Here is a 20,989-nt window from a genome sequence, read left to right as displayed (position 1 = left end):
ATTAATGAAGTTGAGGGCAAATACAAAAAAATAAAAATTTAAAAAAAAAAAAATCTTTGCTCAAAGACCAGCCTCCCACAGAGGGAATTCAGCAGCCAGGCCCTCAGTATTTTCAAAACTAGGTTTTATTTTTACCATAAATTTTTTTCCAGAACACGGCAGCAGGACCAGCCCAGCCCAGCTCGGGCAGCGCAGGCTGGGAAGGGATTTGGGACTTATGCCAGGAAGGATAAATCCAACCCCAATAGTAGGGGAATTCCTATGGAAACTGCAGCTTGGGCAGTGCTGGGGGGTCCCTGGGGTGCCCCATCCCTGCTGGCTCCCTGTTTCTCCTCCAGGCCAGGCTCCCTCCAAGCACGGAGCTCAGGCGCACTCGCCGCAGTCGGAGATGATCACCTTCTGCTTTGGCTTCCCATCCTTGGTGCCCTGAGCCTGGGGGGAAAACAGCAGCAGCAGTTCCAGGGGTGACTCCTCATGGCAGGAAAGGGGTGGGCTCTGCCCCCAGCTGCCCCCTGCCCTCACCTACCTCGATCTCCCTGACCACATCCATGCCCTCCGTCACCTCCCCGAACACCACGTGCTTCCCGTCCAGCCAGTCTGTCTTGTCACAGGTGATGAAGAACTGGGAGCCGTTGGTGTTTGGGCCCGAGTTTGCCATGGACACCATCCCTGGGGCCAGAAAATGCAGAGTTAGGGCTGAGCCAGGAGCTGCTCCCTGAGCCCTAACCCCACATCCCACAGAACGCTGCTGGGTATCGAAATCCACAGAAACTGGAAATTAATTATGCTCAGAAACACTTGCAAGTGTGAAGGATGCTCAGCTATTTTTAGCTGCAAAGCTGTTTGTATGGAGATAAACCTATTTGCTTGCTCCTGCCTTTCACAGTCATGCTGTGACATTCCTCGTTTAAAATCAAGCAGGAAAAGCAGCTTTGAAATTGTTTTTCCTTTATGTAATACTGCAGATAAAGTGGATGGAGAGGGAATGATGCATTTGGTGAGACACAAGGGTCTGAAAAATCTGCCCAATGTAGATGATAATAATTATTATAACTATAATTCAAGGCTGCTGCTATCTGTGGTGGTGGTTCACAGGGGTCCCAGGATGAGGGAAGAGGTGAGAATCTTGACTCCATGTTTCAGAAGGCTGATTTATTATGACATATATTATATTAAAAGAAAATGATATATTGAAATTATACTAAAAGAATAGAAGAAAAGATTTCATCAGAAAGCTAGCAAGGAAAAGGAATGGAATGATAATAAAATCTTGGGACTGCTCACAGCCTCAACACAGGTGGCTGTCATTGGTCATCAAGTAAAAACTGGGTAAACAATTCTCCAAATCACATTCCAAAACAGCAAAACATGGAGAAGGTGAAGCTTCTCAGCTTTTGGGGGGAAAAGATCCTGGCAAAAGGATTTTTCATACAATATGTCCGTGACACAAGGGTCTGAATATGGCAGAAAAATCTGGCCAATGTAGATGATAATAATTATAATATATAATCATATTATATATTCATATTATATTTACATATATTTGTATAATATATAAATATATGTGCATATAATCATATACTATATTTATATAATATATAATTATATTATATAGAAATATATTATATATTATATATAATGTATATAATATTTCTAAATATAATATAATATAATATAATATAATATAATATAATATAATATAATATAATATAATATAATATAATATAATATAATATAATATAATATAATATAATATAATATAATATAATATAATATAATATAATATAATATTGTATTATAATGTAATTATATAATTATATAAAATATGCACATATATAATATATTATATATTATATGTAATATATAATATACAATATATTATATATTATATATTATATATATTGTATATTGTATATTTATATTATATATCATATATTATAATTCAGGACTGCTGCTATCAACATGGCTAACACACCCCTATGTGATGCTGAGCCATTTTCTCTCCTGGAGATGGCTTTACCTGGCCCTGTGTGCTTGAGGATGAAGTTTTCATCATCAAACTTCTTCCCGTAGATGGATTTGCCGCCGGTGCCGTTGTGGTTGGTGAAGTCCCCGGCCTGGCACATGAACTGGGGGATGATGCGGTGGAAGCTGCTGCCCTTGAAGCCAAATCCCTTCTCATGGGTGCAGAGGCAGCGGAAATTCTCTGTGTGTGGGGGGAAAAAGGGGAGGGAGGTGAGAGCTGAGCGCCCTGGGGGTGCCCAGGAGGGAAGGCTGAGCCTCCTCCTCCTCCTCACATCACGGGTGAGGTGTGTGAATATCCCACCTGCGGTCATGGGCACCACGTCGGAGCGCAGCAGGATGCGCAGCCGCCCCGCCGGCTTGTTCCCGATCTTGATGTCCATGTAAACCTGCGGGTTCACCCGCGATTTCTTGGCAGGAGGCTCCTCCTGGGCAGGAAAAGAAAGAAAAGCAGGTTGAGGTGACGTTTCTCTGCTCTGCATTCTCATCCTTTGGGGTAATGGGGATACAGATGGCTCTGGTTGTTTTTCCTACCTCCTGTGCCTCTGCTTTAGGGGCCTCTGCTCCTCCCTCCTCCTTGTTCTCCTCCAAAGTCTTCCCTGAAAACTTCTTCAGCCACTCATCATCTGACCAGACTGTGGCCACAAAAGGAAAGGTCAGAGCACAGGAATTGACCCAAAAGGCCACAGCTCAGCTTGTGCACAGAGCTCCAAGCACGCCCAGGGATGTTCTGTTCCCCAGCTCACCAGGCCTGGATGATCCCTCCTTAATCCTCATGGGTTTGGCCAGGTTCACTCGGATTGTCCTGCCAAAGAGCTCAGACTCGTTCTGCAGAGGGGAAAAAAGCACAGCAAAGCCCCACCAAAAGGTAAAAAACCACCGTGCCCCCCAAAGCCCTGCAGAGCTCAGAGGACAGAGCTTCTGCTCTCTCTGTAGCCCACAGCACCCAGGGCAGCAAAGCCACACAAAATCCCCAAGGAACAGGGAGCAGGGTCCATACCATGTTGTCAATAGCTGCTGCTGCATCCTGCCAAAAAATAATCAAAATAAAATAATTATTAACATTTATTCTCAAGGTCCAGCATAACATCTTATTATAAAGACAACTGCCAGGTTTTCCTAAACCACATTTATCCCAGGGATGCATGAACTGATGGGTTTTGTAAAAGCCATATCCAAACCCCATGTGGGGTTTCCAAACCCCATGTGGGTCTCATCTTTGAAAAACCCACTAACCCCTTGTATTTAAGATGTTTTATTGCTGCCATGAGCATCTGGGAGAGGAGAGATTTGTGTATGAAACCCAGAACAGACAATCAGAGGACGAATATGTGACGGCCAAGAAACCCAACCAGGGACGGTGGCAGGGGAGAAGTTTGGGTTGGAAACAGGAAAAGTGGGAATTCAGCCCAAGAGAAAATACGAAAAGTGGGGACTTGGAAGAGCAGAACATCTGAATATTACAGTGGCTAACCCACACGTGATTTCACAGATTCCTCCAGCAGGAAGAGGATCCATCCCAAAACCCCAAGGGGACCAAAAACCCCAAATGGCTCAAGCTGGTTCCTCACCTCTGCCAGCTCAAACTCCACGAAGGCGAATCCTCGGTGCTTTTCTGGAGGGAAGAAAGGAAGGAAACGATGGGTCAGGGCCAGCACGGACACAGCAGTCCCACGGCGGGGCAGGAGTCCCACCCCAAACCCGCATCCAGGGATGCTCCGGCCGGTCCCTTGGGGGATGTCGCACCCCAAAGCCGCACCCAGAGATGCTCGGGCCCCCCAGGCACACACCGGTCTCGTAGTCCAGCGGGATCTGGATGTCGGTGATGTCTCCGAAGGGGATGAAGGCAGCGTGCAGCACCTTCTCGTCCACCTCCTCGGCCAGCCCGCCTGCGGGGCGCCCAAGCGGTCACCGGGCACCGCCGGCGGCCCCGGCCCCTCGGGGGTCCCCCAGCCCGGCCACTCACCCACGTACAGCACCCGCTTGGTGGCCGCCATCGTGCCCCGGTGCCCCGGAACGGCTCGGCACGGCTCGGCCCGCCCCGGAACGGCGGCAGCGCTCCGCCCTCCGCCGGCACCGAGCGCTTCAGGGAGCAGAGAACCCAGCCCCGGGCATCCCTCTGTGAAAAAAATGCGTGTTTTATTTTATTAATATTGTAAAACGTTAAAATTAATATTAGCTGTGTCGTGTTAAAAGTGATGCTGTGTTAATTCTCTTAAGTGGTGTGGTAAATATTGTTTTGGGTTGTAACAAAACGTTGAGATAGGAACTATGCTGTGTAGGATGTAATTTTTCTAAAGAAAGGACTCGCGCTGAGATAGCGGCCACAGGACACCTGAATCTTTCAGAGAAAGAGAATTTTTGTCCCATTATCAGGAGAAATGAACTTCTCCCTGCCTTGCTCAGCCAGGATGATGCTGTTAGGATTATAAGGAAGAAGTTGATAAACAGACAGAATCCTGTGTTTGAATGGAATTTACGCATCATGTATGAGCATGCAACACGCTGTTGCTTTTAAGGGTTAATCCTCTGTTAACTGTGTCCTTTTTCAAGGACCCAGACGTCCATAACTCTGTTTTTGTTGCCTCATATTGTCCTCATTCAAAGTGTCCAAAATTTTTATTATTATAATTATATTGCTATTTAATGACCATTTTATTAAACTTTTAACATTTTAAAAAGAAATGATTGGTGTTTTTCCACACCTGCATGTTCCTTCCACCCCATCCCAGGCTTTCCCAAAGCCTCCGAGCCCTTCAGCTCCAGCCCGAGTGAGGTGTTGGAGCTTTGATTGGGGATTTCTCCCAGCTTAGTGCATGCTCTGTGTTTGTCTGAGTAATGCTTTTTATCCCAAAGGATCACCCAAACTGAATTTGCTAAGGATTTTTACCCCAGTGGTAAAACTCAGCCACCTTTGGAGTGTAAAATAGCAGCAGGACCACTAAAAGTCCAGCTGAAAATGTAGAAATTATCAAAAACAGGCCAAACCCTTGTACCCTTCACTTGAAAATACCTCCCCAGCCCTTCTTAGATCACTGTTTACAGCCATCATCCCTTGAGACACAACCCCAGGCATAATTTTAAATACTCATTATCCAAAATTAGCAAGCAGAGTAAGTCAAATCCCTGTTTAACATATTCACCCCCCAATAACATCCCATCAGTTTAATTTCACAAAGCCACAGCACATTTATTCACCCAACAGACAAACAGAAATGATGACAAACACAGTGCAAGTTTATTCCTTTATTGATAAATGTTTCCCAAACTTTCCAAACTGGATTGTTCAATTAAACACAAACTCACAAAAATACTTCCAGCCTAAAATCCTCAACGTCCTCTTTAGAAGACACAAGGGGCAGCTCTGTTCTGGCAAAGGAAAAGCTTGCAAACCCCCCAGATTCTGGTTTTGGAAACCTCAAGCTTTAGAGTTGGCTTTTTAAATAAGATCTTTAAGATTAATTTACAAAATGCAATATAACTATGTGATACAATGCACGGCCTTGAGATCTGCAGGACAGTGAAGGATCTTCAAACATCTTGAGCTGATGTCTAGGAAGGGGCTATTTGGCTTCTTTGGATCCTGGAGGGGAAAAAGGGAGAGAAGTTATTCACTCCTGCTCCAGGCTAGAGAATATTCCACCATTCCAAGGAAAAAGGATTGGGAAAGTACGGAGAAGCTGCTTGTGGTGGTCAGATGATCAGAAATTGTTATTATCCACAAGAAACTCAAATTCTTTGCTAGACCACCCAGTGAAAATAAGAATTCTTTGCCAGCTTGAGTTGTGACATTTGATCATAAACAGCAGCAGAAAATGTCCTGGAGATGGCAATTCCAGACAGCCCACAGAAAATGGGTCATGGAAAACAGGAAGAGGCATTCCAAGAATCAAAATCCTCATTCATAAACTAAACAAGAGCCAACCCCAAACACAGGTGGCACCACTTGTGTGGACAGACCTGTCCAGTGAAACATTTCCAACATTTATGGTTTCCAGGATAAGGAATGGGCACTAAGAGCCTGTTTAGTCTCAAAATGTGGCTATTTCCCACATTAGCAGCTCCACAACACCTCAGGGACTTCAACATCTTTAGATCCCTTAAATAAGCATCAGAATGAATATTTCTCATAACTTCTACACAAATATTCTGCTGGGAGAAACTGCATGAGGAGTTTTTTGTTGTTGAAGAGTGAACCACTATCAGGTAAGTGCTGCTCACAGACCCAGATGAATTGTTCACTAAACTGTTTTATTTACTGGTTCTGGAAGCTTTCCACTGAAGCTGAAGGCTGAGACACTCACCAGCCATCCTGGTTCAAGAGGTAGCAGCAACCACACCCACTTTCTGGGCAGCTTCTTTCTTGGCTTGGTGAGCCTGCAGCACTGCCACAGCCTCCTCCACCTGGGGACACAAACCCAGTGAGATTTTCTCCCTGCTCAGAGTCCCTTTCTGGACAAAAAAGGGAGCCAGCAGCTCACCTTGGAGCGGAGGGACTCTGGGGATTCCAGCATGTGCAGCAGCTCTGAGTTGTCAATCTCTAGCAGCATTCCTGTGATCTTCCCAGCCAGGCTGGGGTGCATAGCTTGGATCAGAGGGAACAAACGTTCTCCTGAGGGAGGAAAAGGAGGTCAGCTGGGTGAGTTTGGGTCTTTGAAACCTCAAGGGATGGAAAATGACGGGTGAGCAGTGGGGTTTGACTCACCCAGCATCTGTTTCTGCTCCTGGGGAGGGGCAGCAGCCAGCATGGAAGCTGTCAGGGGCTCCTGGCCCTGGACATGCACTGCAGGCTGAGGGGCCTGAAAAGGACAAACAAGGGCTCTGAAATAAGGATGAGGCTGATTGCTTCATATTTAGACAATTCTATTATGCTCCCTCCCAAAACACAGTCTCTGTCAAGCCTACAGAACACCTCAGCTTCAGAAAAGGGCAGGTAAGGTGCCCTTGGTTCACAAACACTCCCTGCAAGTCTTGAGCTCAAAACTCAGGAATGCCACACAGAACACCATAAATATCTCACAAAAACTGGATCAAACATCATGAGATGTTGAGAAAGCCAGGTGTAGATGGTGCTCTTTCTTTTAATGATACCCCAGTGAGAACTTGGCAAAGAGGAGGGAGACTTAAGTGGCTGCAAAACAGGAAGAACCAAGAAAAAAAAATATCTTTACAGCCAGTCTGGCTACAAAAGGGCTTGTGAGTATAAACCAACCAGGGTGCCCCTGGCAAAGGCACAACTGCAATGCTTTTAAATTCCAAATTAACACTGTCTGGGTCATAAAAGGAGCTTGAAGTTTCTATAAAGGTACTCCAGTTGCATGTGAAACTGCAGGGACCTCCCAGCCCAGCCCTGGTGGTACCTGCAGAGGTTGGACACCTGGGTGTGGGCTGCGGACACTTGAGGCATATTTGTAAGGAGGGACAGCCCTGGGAGCAGGGGCTGCTACAGGAGGACGGGGAGCCAAATTCTGTGCTGCCGTGCCAACACCTGCAAAGGAAGGAGAACACGGTGACAAACACCTGCAGCAACATGCTAACAAGCTGGGATGTCTGGTTTTAATTCAAACTTTGCATGGCGCTACTTCTTTAGAAACCAAAGTGTAGCTGGCTACTTCAAGAAGGGGATGTTCTCCCTAGATTCCACACCTTTTGTTTACCAGCTGGGAAAAAACAAATTTGGATGCTCTCCTAAAGCAAAACCCATAAGCTACAGAGACTTTGTGTTGCAGGGGTGTAGAGACAAGTCCCAAACCAGTGGAGCAGAACCCATCTGGATTTCCACTGCTGTGCTGTAGCACCGGGTGCCCCCAGACCTGCACCGCAGAGCGAGGAACAGGAAAGCAGCAGGTGCTGGCTCTAACAACCACCTTAGGGAGAAGAAGCCAATCTCCACAGCATCCCCCTCCCTCCCAGAGAAGGGGAGAAGCCCAGGAAGAGCCCCCATCTCACCAACTCTCTGGGCAGCAGCGGGGAGGCCGCGGGAGGCCGGGGCGTTGGCAGGGGCCAGGTGGCGCAGGGCGGGCCGGGGCCCCGACTGGCGCATGGCATTGGGCATTCCCTGGAAACCTAGAGGGTGGAAAGAGGGGAAATCCTCAAAAAAGAACCAGCTGGCAAGGCAGGACTGTCAGCTACAGGGGTGGTGCACTGTAGCCATGGTATTTCCTGAAAAATCCTTTCTTACAGTCAGCTACAGGTGGTGCACTGTAGCCATGGTATCTCCTGAAAAATCCTTTTGCTAGGATCTTTTTCTCCTGAGAAGCTGGGAGGCCTCAGGAACAAAATGTAAACAATAATTATCTGCTGCTGTGGAATGCAAGAAGTGCATCTTTGATTAGTGTCAAGTGGTTGTTTTTAATTAATGGCCAATCACAGTCCAGCTGTCTGTCTGGTCAGTCACAAGGTTCTATTATCATTCCATTCCTTTCCTTGCTAGCCTGATGAAATCCTTTTCTTCTATTCTTTAGTGTAGTTTTAATATATAATTTTATTTTAATATAATATATATTATAAAATAATAAAATTATAAATAATAATAAAATGTATAAATAATTATAAAATCTGAAACACAGAGTCAGATCCTCATCTCTTCCCTCATCCTGGGACCCCTGTGGAACACCACCACAGTGCACAGGGAGAATCAGAGAATCAATGCTGAGTTGGAAGGGACACACAAGGATCAGAGTCCAGCTCCTGGCCCTGCACAGGACCACTCCCACAAAGAAAAGCATGAATTGTTCCTGTTGGGAAGTGCAGCTCCCAAAGGGTTCTACAACCAAAACAGCCTCTGGCACTCTCACCTTGAGGTCTCCCTCCTTGCTGCCATCGTGGGTTGGGTCTCATCTGTGTCATTTGGTTGGGTGCATAGTAAGTGGGTCTGCTCTGAGCCTGGAGGAAGATGAGATAAGCTCAGAGGCAAAATCCAAGTGCACTACAAACATTTGTTTACAACGTGTTTTGGCAGCCGTTGCCAGGACTCAACACTCGGGTCGGATTAAGAGAACAGGCAGCTGGCAAGTCCCAGAATTAACTCCACTGCTGCACCCCTCATTAGGACTTGCTGCTCACAGGCATGAGAAAGGCTCAGTGAGATTAATACAGGTTAAAAACCCCACGGGAGCTCACCTGGGGCACAGCAGGCATGAAATAGCCGCCAGCAGCGGGCTGGAACTGGTTGATGATGGTGTTGGCAGGCAAGGCCCTCATGCCAGCGATGCGCTGCATGTACTGGTTGGTGAGATGGGCCTTCCTCTCCTCCTTCCTCTGGGCCAGAGCCACATAGAGGGGCTTGGAGCCCACGATGCGCCCGTTCATCTCTGTCACAGCCTTGGTGGCCTCCTCTGGAGAGGAAAAGCAGACAAAGCCAAAGCCTTTGCTCCGTCCATCTTCCAGCATCACCTGCAGCAAAGATCAATTGCTAATGGGGCACCAGTACAACTGAGCTGAACAATCTGTGGTTTTTTAGATTTTTAGGCAGCACATAACTTGTTGCAGAGGTGTAGAGACAGGTTCTCATGAAGAGCCACCTGTCTGGATTTGCTCTGCGTTGCTGTCAGCACCATGTGTCCCCAGGCCCACACTGCACAGTAAGGAATGGGAAAGATTTGGTGCAGTCCTAAATGCACAGAGGAAAGTGCCATTTCATGCTCACCACCTCAAGCAAGCATGTTTGCCACTTCCTGTCTCCCCTTTTAGTAAGGGAATGAAGTTTTTTACTAAAATCCTACTATTTACTAGCCAAGATGTTTTCAGAATCACAATAGCTACAGGTTAAGAACAGCCCTTTAATCCCATGTCAGACAACAATTCCTTCTTCAGGCTTTAAAATCCAAGTAACCCCCAAATCCCACAGTACCTTGGCACTCGTTATTGACCCAAAAGGTGAGAACTCCTTCCTCAGTTTTTCATCATCTATAGTGTCATCTAGGTTTTTAATGTACAGGTTAACACCCTGGAAAGGGAAAGAACAGCATGACATTCACAACATTAAAAAAAAATTTCTTCAGCACATCAACTGTTATCCATCTGCCAGAGCTGTAATTTATCTGAAAACTCTTAATTTAGCATCATGTTCCTGCCACACCACCCAAAGCTGAGGGTGATAAATGTTGCAAAGGCGTAGAGACAAGTCCCACTGTGGTGAAAGGGAGCTTGTCTGGATTTCCTCTGCCTTCCTGTGGCATCATCACATGTCCCCAGCCCAGCAGTGCACCTCAGGGAGTGGGGGAGTTGCAGATGCCACCTCTGACACAACCCAGTCCTGCCACAAATTACAGAGAGCAGCGCAGAGTTGGGCTGGCTCTTCCCATCCCTCCAGGGATCCCCATCTGAAAGTCAAGGAGACTTTCCTAAACACTTTCAGTACCAAAACTAAGCCCTGATGCCCCCTCTGCCACCAAATACCACAGAGACATCTCTGTGTTTTAACCCAGGATGTCTCACAGGACAATAACTGCTCTGGCAATTCCTACAACAGACCAGAAATAGTGCTTAAATTGAGAAAAATAAACATTATTCACCTGGTACCTGCTGAGTCTCTCCTGTTTCAGCTGCTCAAACCTTCTCTTCAGCTCTGCCTGGCGCTCAGCCTTCTTCTGTGCTCTGCCCACAAAGAGCATTTTCCCATTGATGTCCTTCCCATTCATTTCTTCCACTGCCTGCACAGAGGGTTCAAGAGGAAACTCTGAGCTGCTGCAGCAGGACAGTCCTGATCCTGTCAGAGCAGGACTGCCCAGGGCTGATGTTGTGTCCCTGCCTGTCAGCCAATAAATCAGAGTTTGCACATTACGTTTGCACTTTTCCTGTTAACAAGGATCATTAAAGACAAGCTGAAATTACCACACAGATCAAGCTGACACACCACAGAGTGCTGAACTAACTTGGAAATTCATCCTCATTCTTTCTTGTAATTAAAGCTACATTTTAACAAGCATTCTGCTTAGAAAAGACCATTTTTGAGCAATGTTCTCACTCTAGGTGCCCTCCTCCTCCTTCAGCCATGCACTGTAGTATTTCTCCAGCAATTAACATTCTTGATTATGCCACTGTGTGGATCTAGGAAACTGGAGGGATGCCAGGTTACCCTTGAATGTCAAGCTATTAAGGTGCAAAAGGTTTCCAAGTTCCCACATCTAGAAGAGGTCATGCCCAAGGCAGAATTTTCTTCCATTTCAGAAACAGGCTCCCAATATAAACCAAGTTTTTCTTCTCTGAAGTTATCCAAGCAACATAAAAGTTGGTCCTACCTTGTTGGCCTCTTCATGCTTTTCAAAGCTTACAAAGCCAAAGCCTTTGGATTTTCCAGTGGGATCTGTCATCACTTTAACACTCAGAGTTTTACCTGTTACCAAGGGACAGGGTTAGTAAAATATCAAAAGTATGTAAAGATTATTAAATTCCATGTAATATCTCAGTTCTCAGCTTTAAAGTGACCCAGGTAGGGACTACACAGCAGCACTCAAACTACCACATTTCATTAAATTCACAGCCTCAATACAAGTATTTCTGTATTTACCATATTTGCCAAAGAGTTCTTTTAGTCTTTCATCATCCATGTCATCCCCAAAGTTTTTAATATAGACATTGGTGAATTCCTTTGCCTTGGCTCCCAGCTCAGCCTCCCTCTCTTTACGAGACTTGAATCTCCCAACAAATCTGTAAGACAAAAAAAAAATGAAAATCTCAATAAACAGATCGGTTTCAAAAGCCAAAAAATAATGTGTGACTTGTGGCAAGGCAAAAAAAATGAGTGTGCAGTAGGAGCTGGGAATGGGGACAAGAAAGGGTGACAGCAGAGGACAACAAACAGGCCACAGAGCAACCAGAAAAATCACCTGTGCTGCGGCTGGCCAAGGAGTCCCAGTGGCCCTAGACAGAACCCACCCCAGCCCGCTCGCAGAGAGGTGGCAAATCAAGGCTGGGTCAGGGAAACCCACCAGTCCTGGAATGGAGGGGTAGCAGGCCATGGCTTGGGCAGGGTCACTCACCAGCCCTGGAGTGGAGAGGTAGCAGGCCAAGGCTTGGGCCAGGAGAACCAGTGCCTTGTGTGTCCCTGTTAATACCGAGATGCATCCCGGAGCATGTGAGCGCTGCTGCTGCCGCCTGTGACACTCACACTTTGCGGTCGTTGAGCAGCATGCCGTTCATCTTCTCGATGGCCCTATCTGCAGCATCCTGGGTCTCAAAGTGCACAAAGGCGTAGCCCTTAGAGCCATTCTCATCACACACCACCTGCAGGACAGGGAGAAAAGGCAGCTGTCAGTGTCCCTCCTCTGCCACGGGCCAGCGGGGGAAAATGCGTCACCGCCAAGGATCAGCACTGGCAGCTCCTGACTGTCACAGACACATTTTATGAAAAATCCTTTCCTTAGGATCTTTTTTCTCTCAGGAACAAAATGCAAACAATGACTATCTGCTGCTGTGGAATGCAACAGGTGCATCTGGGATTGGTCTCATGTGGCTGTTTCTAATTAATGGCCAATTATAGTCCAGCTGGCTCGGACTCGCTGTCCGAGCCACAAGCCTTTGTTATCATTCCATTTTATTTCTATTCTTAGCCAGCCTTTTGATGAAATCCTTTCTTCTATTCTTTTAGTAGTTTTAATATAATATATATCATAAAACAATAAATCAAGCCTTCTGAAACGGAGTTAGATCCTCATCTCTTCCCTCATCCTAAGACCCCTGCGAACACCATCACACCTTACAAGAGTCAGCTCCTGAAAAGGGTCAGCTCCTGTGCCTCAGATTCCTTTATGACCACATCTGATGTAATTTCAGCTTTTGGTTAACTCTACGTTTCAGAGATTCTGTTATAACACCAAAGTTTGATCTCCGTAGGCACCGTTCATTTAAGGACTTGGACTTGATGAGCTTTGTGTATCCCAACTCAGAATATTCTGTGATTCTGCTCCTTATACTTGAGAAAAAGTGTCCCTTCCACCACCTACACTCAAACCTCCGATCATGTCCCCACCCTAAAAGAACTGGACAATGTAACCACATCTCACCTTGCAGGACAAAATGTTTCCAAACGCTGAGAATGTGTCGTAAAGTGCCTTGTTATCTATGGATTTGTCCAGGTTCTTGATGAAGACATTGCCAACCCCTGACTTCCTCAGGGAAGGGTCCCTCTGAGACCACATGATGCGAATGGGTTTCCCTTTGATCACATCAAAGTTCATGGTATCGAGAGCTCGCTCAGCTGCAAGAGAAGCCAAGAACAGATTTTCTGTGGTTGGTTAGAAAATAAAGGTTTCCAGTGGGTGGGTGAGTCTTTTCTCTGAATTTTATTCAGCTCATCTGGGTTATTATCAGAGGTGATCAATGGCTTTTAATTCAATGTTTCAAGGGAAGTTTTTGCAGCACAGTCACTAAAGGTTTCACAGACTTTAAATTTACACTATAGCAATATATTCACCATCACAGCAAAATTGCTAATAAACTGCCTGGTTTATTAGCCATATTCTGAATTATTATAAAGGTAAATTACTCCACTCAAAGAAGGAAAAGAACAGGAAACTCTGGTAAAAAAAATGAAGTAAAAGGAGTGACTCTGTGGCTGTTTTGCTTTTCATGAAGCTCACATCTCCCCATCCTCATTTCTATTCAGAGAGAAGGATCATCTCCCTGTCAGGTCAGGGAAAATGTGAACACATGGCTGGCTGTGAGGACATGAGTCAGCCTCTACATAACTTATGTGGCCAAGAAATTATTCCCAAGTTGCTCAAGCTAAAGATGACAAGGGAGTTGAGAAAATTCTGGGGGGAAAAAGGTCTGTACACCCCATCTGATTAAGAGGGAAGTGTTTATCTGAGCTCTCAAACACCAGCACTGTCATTCTAACCTGCACTGAAACCCCCCTCCACGAGGCTATTTCTGCTGCCTACTGGTGTATTAAAAGGATCATTACGTACACACATCAGGATCTTGTTCATAAAATTGAGATGCTTGCACTGTTCTGTGCCAGAAAACACTCCCAGCATGGAGCGAGCAGAGAAGAAAGAAAGAGTCTTAATTCCCAGCATGGAGCAGGCAAAGAGATGGAAAGACATGCATTAAAATCAAGGAAAATTAACAGGGCAGAACCCAAGTTTTCCACGTTTGTTTGGCTGAGCTGTCCCAGGCCACCTTCACCCTGTGGTATTTGCTGATTAGATTTCAGGAGCAGAAAATGCAAGGAAAAAAAACCAATCTGAACACCTTGCACGTGACTTGGCTCGTGCAGCCTGATTAACAACTCAGCGTGTCCCAAAAGTACCTCCAGGAATTCCAGTGGAACACTGCCCACCAAAGCCTGCACTCCCTGCCCCCAATCCAGCCTCCACCACACTGCATGGAAGTTTCTCAGAATTTTCCATGTGCTTTGAAATGTGTTTTTTGCTGTTGCTGCTTTTTAAATTGAAGTGGGACCATCACTGTTCTCCCCCCACACACAAACCCAGTTGGAAACAAGCTTTGCTTGAAAAAAATATATAATTTAAGGTCTCCAACAGCTCTGCTTAGACCAAGGTGCTAAATGCAATTAACTGCCAGGCTAAAACGATTCCTCAGCTGCTGCTCCAAGTCCATGCAAGCATTAAAATCTGCAAGCCAGGTTCTCCCTGCAGTCCTTTCCTGGTGTAGGCAGCTCAGCAGGAGAGCCGGTGCAGCTCGTCAAATTTGGCAGTGTTTATTTATAGCAGGCAGAGGTCCTGCAGAAGCATGTGCTGGCAAGGGCACAAACCGGGCGGATAACACCATCTGCAGCAGGAACAGGCTGCTGCTGGAAGGTGACAGCAGATCAAGCAGCGGCTGCGATGGTTCCACAGGCAGCACCCAGCTCCAGAGCCGTCAGGAAGCTCCTCCTGGCTCTCCCCGAGCAGATACTATTGCACTGCTCTTCCAACAGGTTGCTACTGTTCCACTCTATTATTACACCCAGACACTCGCGGTGAGCTGCGAAAGCCCCACAAGGATTCCCCGAGGGATCTGTGTCGCACCCACAGGTGGAGATGCAACACCAGGACCTCAGAAAACCTGAGAAGGATCTGCAAGAGCTCTGTGAATGACTCACACCAGGCACATCTGATTCACTTCCTTCATCTGAGCAAACACCTTCTCATTTTCTTCTATTTAAGCCACAAAGCTTCAGCCATTTCAGTTCCTGTATCTGTTTCTCTCCCACCGGTTCCTGTCATCCTTCCAGCAGACTCAACTGCGGCTCATGCAGAACATAAAACACTCACAGCCCCTTTCAGGCTTGCTTTTCATTCCTTTTCTGATAAGGAGAGCACCTGAATACTCACTGCAGTTTGCCTCAGGCCTAAGAGCAATCCACCTCCCTTGCAGATGCAGAGTTAACACAATGCAGGAATTCGTGGCTGTAGTTGAGCAGCATGAAGATCAATAACCAACCTCACATCCCAAGATTCAACCAAAACTCCACACAAGGAGTTTTATTCTCCCCAAACCTCCAGGCTCTCACTTAGGTCACGCAGCAAAAAAGTCCTGACAAGGAAAGCACACAGAGCAAATTTAGACACTTAATTTTTTAAAAAAAGAGATGGTGCATATTCAAAAGAATTAAATTCCTGAATCACTGAGGTAACAACAAAATGAGAAGCCTGTGGCAGTACCAACTCTTCCCTTTCAACTTCACAATTTGCCTTTCACAGCTCCTCCTTTACACTGTCTTCAAGGAGGAGAACAAACAAGTTTATTTATACTTTCTACAGAAACACAGATCTATTTCCAGCCCTGGGATCCTCCTCAGCTTGGGAAACATTCTGTTTTTCCTGCACTTTCAGGACACCTTATCTCTGCAGCCAAACTGAAGTTTCTCTGCTTCACTGCCCCGAGCTGTCTTTTTGTGACTGTCAATGTTTGGAATTCAATTCCATGCAACACATGAAAAGAGAAATTCGGCTTGTTTGTTGAGTTTGTTTTCTTTTCCTTCTGAACAGTCAGAAAGAATAAATATTAACAACTGCTGAGCCTGAAGTAGCCAGAACTTTGAAGCGTTTCCTCACCCTGCCTATCACAGGATGACAGGCTCAGGATTCAGCATTCCCTGGTTACTACAGTAAGGAACTGCAATCAAAACCAGCAGAGCTCATTTTCCCTAAAAATAACCTCTCTGCAGCAGATTACTGCCAGTTAGACAATGCCTGTCCAGCATCACTCCAGCACCTAAAAACTGTAAAGAAAAAACATAAGTTTTGGCCCAGTTTGGACACTGGAATCTGGAATTGCAGAGCATGTTCAAGATGTGAGCTCCTTGTGACCCTGAAATGGGGATGAGTTCTGGTTGCTTGATTTACTCTGTGGACACACGGGCAGAGTCTTGCTTTAGAACACACCAAAATAAAGTTAAAACATCACTTTCTTCAGATTTACAAAGCCCTCACCCTTCCACAAAAGGGTGCCAGGGAAATGCAAATTATCATTTATCAACCTTTTTAACACCTACTAGACTTCAAACCTACCACGTGTCCACAAGAAGTCTGCAGAGCACGAAAGCTCCTGATTACTGTAAGCACCTACTCTCAACCCTAAATCCCATCAGATCCTACAGTGCTCCCCCCTCAGCTTTACTCAGATTTAGTGGGATGAAGCCAAGTGCATTTCTGATTATGCATTCCTGGAAGAAAACACAGAATCCCTCCTCCTCTCAGGAAGCCTCATGCAGGCAAGTGGCACCTTGAAAACAGTCCAAATTTCTGCATTTTACAACGAAAATTATGTTCTTCATAGTCAAGTTTGTTTTGCAGAGACCACAGCCCTTTTCCAAACTATCTGTCCATGTCCTGCTGCATTATATGGAGTGCAGCAGCTGGGTTTTTTTTATTTATGCTGCAGTTTGACAGAAGAAATTTAAAAACTCACATTTCTTCATGAGGGCAGGAGGAGTTTGACTATTTCCCTGTCCCAATATTCACTCAATGATTAGGTTTAAACCACTTGACCTAAGACCTACCAGTAACAAGACACCAGCTACCAGCTCCAAGTATCACTTCAAGCCCAGGAGCTTCCTAAAATGTCTGCTGCCTCCCCAGCAGCCCAGAATGGTGCAGCCTCCCCCTAAATTCCTGCCTATTTATTACCATAAAAGATTACCTTGGAATATATTGGGAAAGCCTCAGTTGTACAAGGTGCAGAGTGATTCTGCTAAAGCACACGGGAGCAGCCACTGATCCCTTCTGAGATCACTCTTCTCTGCTTTGAGAGAACTTTATCTACATTTCTGCAGCCCATCTCCCCAAAATTTATCTAATTCAAGCTGGAGTTCCTTCCTGGCTTTGTTTCTGCTTGCTGCTTTTATTTCTCTGATCCTGCAAAATGAGTTCAGAGCCTAAGACACTGCCCCCTCAAAAAAAAAAAAGCTTTTTGGTGCCATGAATGAGAAATTATGCAGTGGGGTGCAAGTCAGCTTTTAATCAGCATGACAAGGGAAAGAATTCAAAGTGCTCAGTCAGATCAGCCCAAGGAAACGGCATCACAAGGAACAGCCCTGGGAGAGGATGGAAGCTCTGCAAAAATGTAAAGCAAAGTTTACTTGTTGCTGAAATCTGTGCTGATGTAAACTGATTGTGAATTCAAGGGAAAAGATCGCTCTTATCTCTACTTGGATGCCCCTATCACACAGGGATGCTGTTAAATCCCAGCACGGAGCAATAAACTTGCAGCAGTCAGCAGGCAGAGCTCTGAAAACTGGGGCAGAAAACGCTGACCCATTTTCCTTCCAGAAAAGACGTGTTCCAAAATGACCTCTCCTGTCCCATCTTTCATGTGCTGCTTCACTCTGCAACACCTGGCTTTGAGCAGGAAACAAAGTGTGGAAAAAAGAGTCTGGCAAGAGCAAAGCAAGTGTTGCTTCTGTACATGAGACAATCTGGTTCTCAACACATTGAACAAAGTGTTTTATTTCACTTTAAAGCAAGAACTCCGCTTTCCCAACTTGAAGTATATCCAGCTGCTTGAACACAGGAGATATTAAATTTATTAAACTGGGAGTGTGTGGAGCAGCCACAGATCAGTCACTCAACTGAGCACTCAGCTACTCTGAACTTTCTCTGCTAGGACTGGCTGCACAAATCCCCACAGAAACAGCCCCAAACTACCCCAGAATGAATACCACGGGGATTATTTTCTCATGAGAGGAAAAACCACAAATCTCTGAAATTTACTATCAGTGCAAGAAACAGGCCTGTCTAAAATTAGAGATGTTAGTGAGAAGTGCATTTTGTAGACACCAAGCAGTAAAAAGTATCCCAGTTGTAATCACCAGAAAGAGACAACTCACCGTGTAACGCTGTAATGGGCAGCTAGATGAATTAGTGAGGAAAAACGAGTTAAAATAAGGGGGAAAAAAGCCAAGGATGCGGCTGCAATTGTCACTCACCATCTGCGGGCTGCTGGAAGTTGACGTAGGCGTAGCCCAGGGAGCGGCGGGTGATCATATCCCTGCAGACCCGAATGGACAGCACGGGGCCAGCGGGGCTGAACTTCTCGTAGAGCATGGCCTCGGTGATATCGGGGTGCAGGTCCCCCACGTACAGCGAGGCCATGGGGTAACTGCTGGCGGCCGTGTTCATCTTCCCCTCGGCGCTCTCAACCGCTGGGGTTTTGCACTTGGGGGGCTCAAGGCAAGCTTCTTATAAATATTAATTCTGCGGGAACACTCAGAACTCTTAATTAAAGGCTAAGCTGCGGCCGGCAGAAGCTTGGGACAAGGGGGGCTGGCACCAGGACACGGAGCAGCTGAGAGGGTTGTGCAAGCTTGAAAAAATCAGCAAAAACACCACAAAGTTAAATCTTCTGGAGAGGATAAGACGCCAAAATTCATCCGCCGGCTGCCGAGCGCTCCGAGGCAAAAATCTCCTAAAACCCCAACGTCTCTTTATCTTTCGCTTCGATTTAGCCCAGATTCTGCGGAGCGGCGGCCCGTTGATTTCCTGAGGAAATAAAAAATAAATCTATAAATAAATAAACAAAGCTCTAACACGCACTAATACAACTATTTCTCTTAAATCTGGCTCGGATAGATAGCCTGAAGGCATTATAAATAAACCAGCGCGGCACGCGGCGGCCTGAGGGCGGGCAGGGCGCGGCCGCCGCGCTCTCCAAACGCGCCGCGCTCCCCCGAGCGCTCCCTACCCCGCGGCACCGACCCGGGGCGGGCTCGGCGGCGCCGGTCCCGACCCCGACTCACGCGGTGCGGCCGCGACGGGCGGAGAGGCGGCGGTTTCGGGCGGCGGGCGGCCCTTTATAGGCGCCGCGGCGGCGCGAGTGGGCCGCGGTGCCGCCGAGAGGAGGCGGCCGGGCCCGGGCCGGAGCGCCCCGCGCCGCACGCAGCGCCCCCAAGCGGGCGGGAGGACTCTCCTGGCTCCCTCCCGGCTTCCACCATTTCGGGGGCGCCCCAAGAGAACGGGCCGCGTTGGGAATGATTAAAGTTAATCGTTGTTGGAAATTGCGTCTCTTGCGTTGTTAGTTTTAGGGAAATAAAGGCAAGGAGATGAGGGGCGTCCGGCAGAGGTCGCAAAGATGGTTTGGGGTCTGGAACATCGCTCTCGTGAGGGGAGGCTGTGGGAGCTGGGCCTGCAGGAGGGAAGGCTGAGAGGGGATCCCATAAATCTATAAAATATCCCCAAAGGGTGTCAGAGGAATGTGCCAGACTGTTCAGTGTTCCCAACACGGAGCAACAGCCATAAGCTAAAACACAAGTTCCACTTCAACAAGATTTAGGGATGCACAATCCTCTGTGGGCAGCTGGCAGGGAGATGGATCCACAGCAGCAAACCCCAGAAGAGTTTGTGGGGTTGTTTCCCCTCCCACTCCATCCTACATGTGCAGATGTCTCACAGGGCAGCTCAGTCCCACCATAAAACACAAAAAAAATCCAGAGAAGCCTTCTGGGGAGAGCAGGGCCATGGGGCAGAGGAAGAGCGAACAATTCCTCTGGGATTTTTCTTCTCTGAGCTCTGGTTTTGGAGGTGTTGCTAGCAGCGGGATGAGGAGCTGTTCCCACAACCTCCTCCTCCTCTTCAGAGCATCATTTTTCCCCAAATTAGCGCGAATTCCTGCAGCAGCCCTGGTGCTGTGCCAGCTCCCACCATGGGCTGCCCTATCCCAATGTCTCCCCATGGAATCGAGCTGTCAGTCGCTCTTCCCAGGGTGAGGCTCAAACAGCTCCCAACAGAAAGCTGCTGGAAAGGGAGACGGATTCTCCCCCCTCTGCTGCCGTCCCGTGGCTTCACGCTCACGAGATCAGCTCCGGGGAGATCCGTAATTATCTATTTCCAGCATCTTCAGCGGAGGGTGAGGACACGGCAGTGCAGGATTCGGTGATTCATCAGTGACCTTCAGGCTCCATGGCTGTCCTGTTAAGGGCGACTAAGATAGTCTGTAGACACTGGTTAGCTGGGCATTGTGGCTTTTCAATTGTTAAATTGCCTTTAATTTGCTTTAAAAGCAGGATAAAACATTATCATAAAAACGGGATATGGTGTCTTCCCCTTCAGTGGAATAATCTTCCACTACAGTAGAATAATGAAGAGTAGCAGAAAAAAGGTAAAAATAGCGAAGCAAATTGTAGTGATTTGCAATATTTTCTGTCCTGAAAAACACGAATGACACAAATCCTCCTCCTCCTGCTCTCATCATTCTCCCAACAGCTGAGGGTGCTGCGAGGCCGCACTGGTGGGATCACACCTGCCACTGTTTTGTGCTGGGTCCTTCACAGCTGGCACCTCCTCCGCTGGGAAACCAGGGACATGACACAGGCATGTCGCTGTGGAAGCGTTCAGCTCCTGCTTTGACAGCTAAAGTCAAAACACAGCCCAGCTCAAAGAGCGTGTTTCCACATAAAACGCCCTTTGGCTGCAGCAGCCGCTCTGGCCCTGATTTGAAACATATTCAGTGACATTTGTGCTCCCTCCCAGGGGACTCGGTGCAGACAGCCACAGTCCTGTGTCCTGCTTGATCCTTCTTA

At 46.9% G+C, this 20,989-nt stretch overlaps 2 protein-coding genes and 3 non-coding genes across 7 annotated transcripts; all 5 read right to left on the bottom strand.

The window, feature by feature from the left end:
- Positions 1-107: 107 nt before the first annotated feature.
- PPIE (peptidylprolyl isomerase E) lies at positions 108-4,036 on the bottom strand. Its single transcript, XM_059488669.1, has 10 exons — positions 3,989-4,036; positions 3,813-3,911; positions 3,594-3,637; positions 3,023-3,049; positions 2,769-2,850; positions 2,557-2,657; positions 2,327-2,450; positions 2,021-2,206; positions 527-669; positions 108-432 (listed from the first exon to the last, which is right to left on the bottom strand). The coding sequence occupies exons 1-10, from the start codon at positions 4,017-4,019 to the stop codon at positions 364-366; spliced, it is 906 nt and encodes a 301-aa protein (XP_059344652.1). The 5' UTR covers positions 4,020-4,036; the 3' UTR covers positions 108-363.
- A 1,217-nt stretch (positions 4,037-5,253) lies between these two features.
- PABPC4 (poly(A) binding protein cytoplasmic 4) lies at positions 5,254-19,309 on the bottom strand. 3 transcript variants are annotated; one of them, XM_059488794.1, is made up of 16 exons: positions 19,211-19,309; positions 18,401-18,953; positions 13,029-13,222; positions 12,134-12,249; positions 11,534-11,673; positions 11,265-11,359; positions 10,539-10,676; positions 9,875-9,970; positions 9,145-9,417; positions 8,820-8,907; positions 7,972-8,088; positions 7,383-7,510; positions 6,728-6,821; positions 6,504-6,634; positions 6,327-6,426; positions 5,254-5,605 (listed from the first exon to the last, which is right to left on the bottom strand). In XM_059488794.1, the coding sequence occupies exons 2-15, from the start codon at positions 18,591-18,593 to the stop codon at positions 6,340-6,342; spliced, it is 1,890 nt and encodes a 629-aa protein (XP_059344777.1). In that variant the 5' UTR covers positions 18,594-18,953; positions 19,211-19,309; the 3' UTR covers positions 5,254-5,605; positions 6,327-6,339. The 3 variants fall into 3 exon arrangements, with proteins under 3 accessions (XP_059344777.1, XP_059344778.1, XP_059344780.1); XM_059488795.1 differs by lacking the exons at positions 18,401-18,953; positions 19,211-19,309 and adding an exon at positions 15,306-15,504; XM_059488797.1 differs by lacking the exons at positions 18,401-18,953; positions 19,211-19,309 and adding an exon at positions 15,306-15,362 and having other exon boundaries at positions 13,029-13,249.
- LOC132083958 (small nucleolar RNA SNORA55) lies at positions 7,741-7,873 on the bottom strand. Its single transcript, XR_009420017.1, has one exon. It is a non-coding gene; the product is annotated as a small nucleolar RNA SNORA55 (small nucleolar RNA).
- LOC132083957 (small nucleolar RNA SNORA55) lies at positions 9,503-9,630 on the bottom strand. Its single transcript, XR_009420016.1, has one exon. It is a non-coding gene; the product is annotated as a small nucleolar RNA SNORA55 (small nucleolar RNA).
- Positions 10,123-10,258, bottom strand: LOC132083959 (small nucleolar RNA SNORA55). The gene has a single exon (XR_009420018.1). It is a non-coding gene; the product is annotated as a small nucleolar RNA SNORA55 (small nucleolar RNA).
- Positions 19,310-20,989: the final 1,680 nt, after the last annotated feature.

This window comes from Ammospiza nelsoni, chromosome 25 (assembly GCF_027579445.1).
Source record: "Ammospiza nelsoni isolate bAmmNel1 chromosome 25, bAmmNel1.pri, whole genome shotgun sequence".
NCBI lineage: Eukaryota > Metazoa > Chordata > Aves > Passeriformes > Passerellidae > Ammospiza > Ammospiza nelsoni.
The sequence above is the reverse complement of the archived record's forward strand: the minus strand, read 5'-3'. Positions and strand labels throughout refer to the sequence as shown.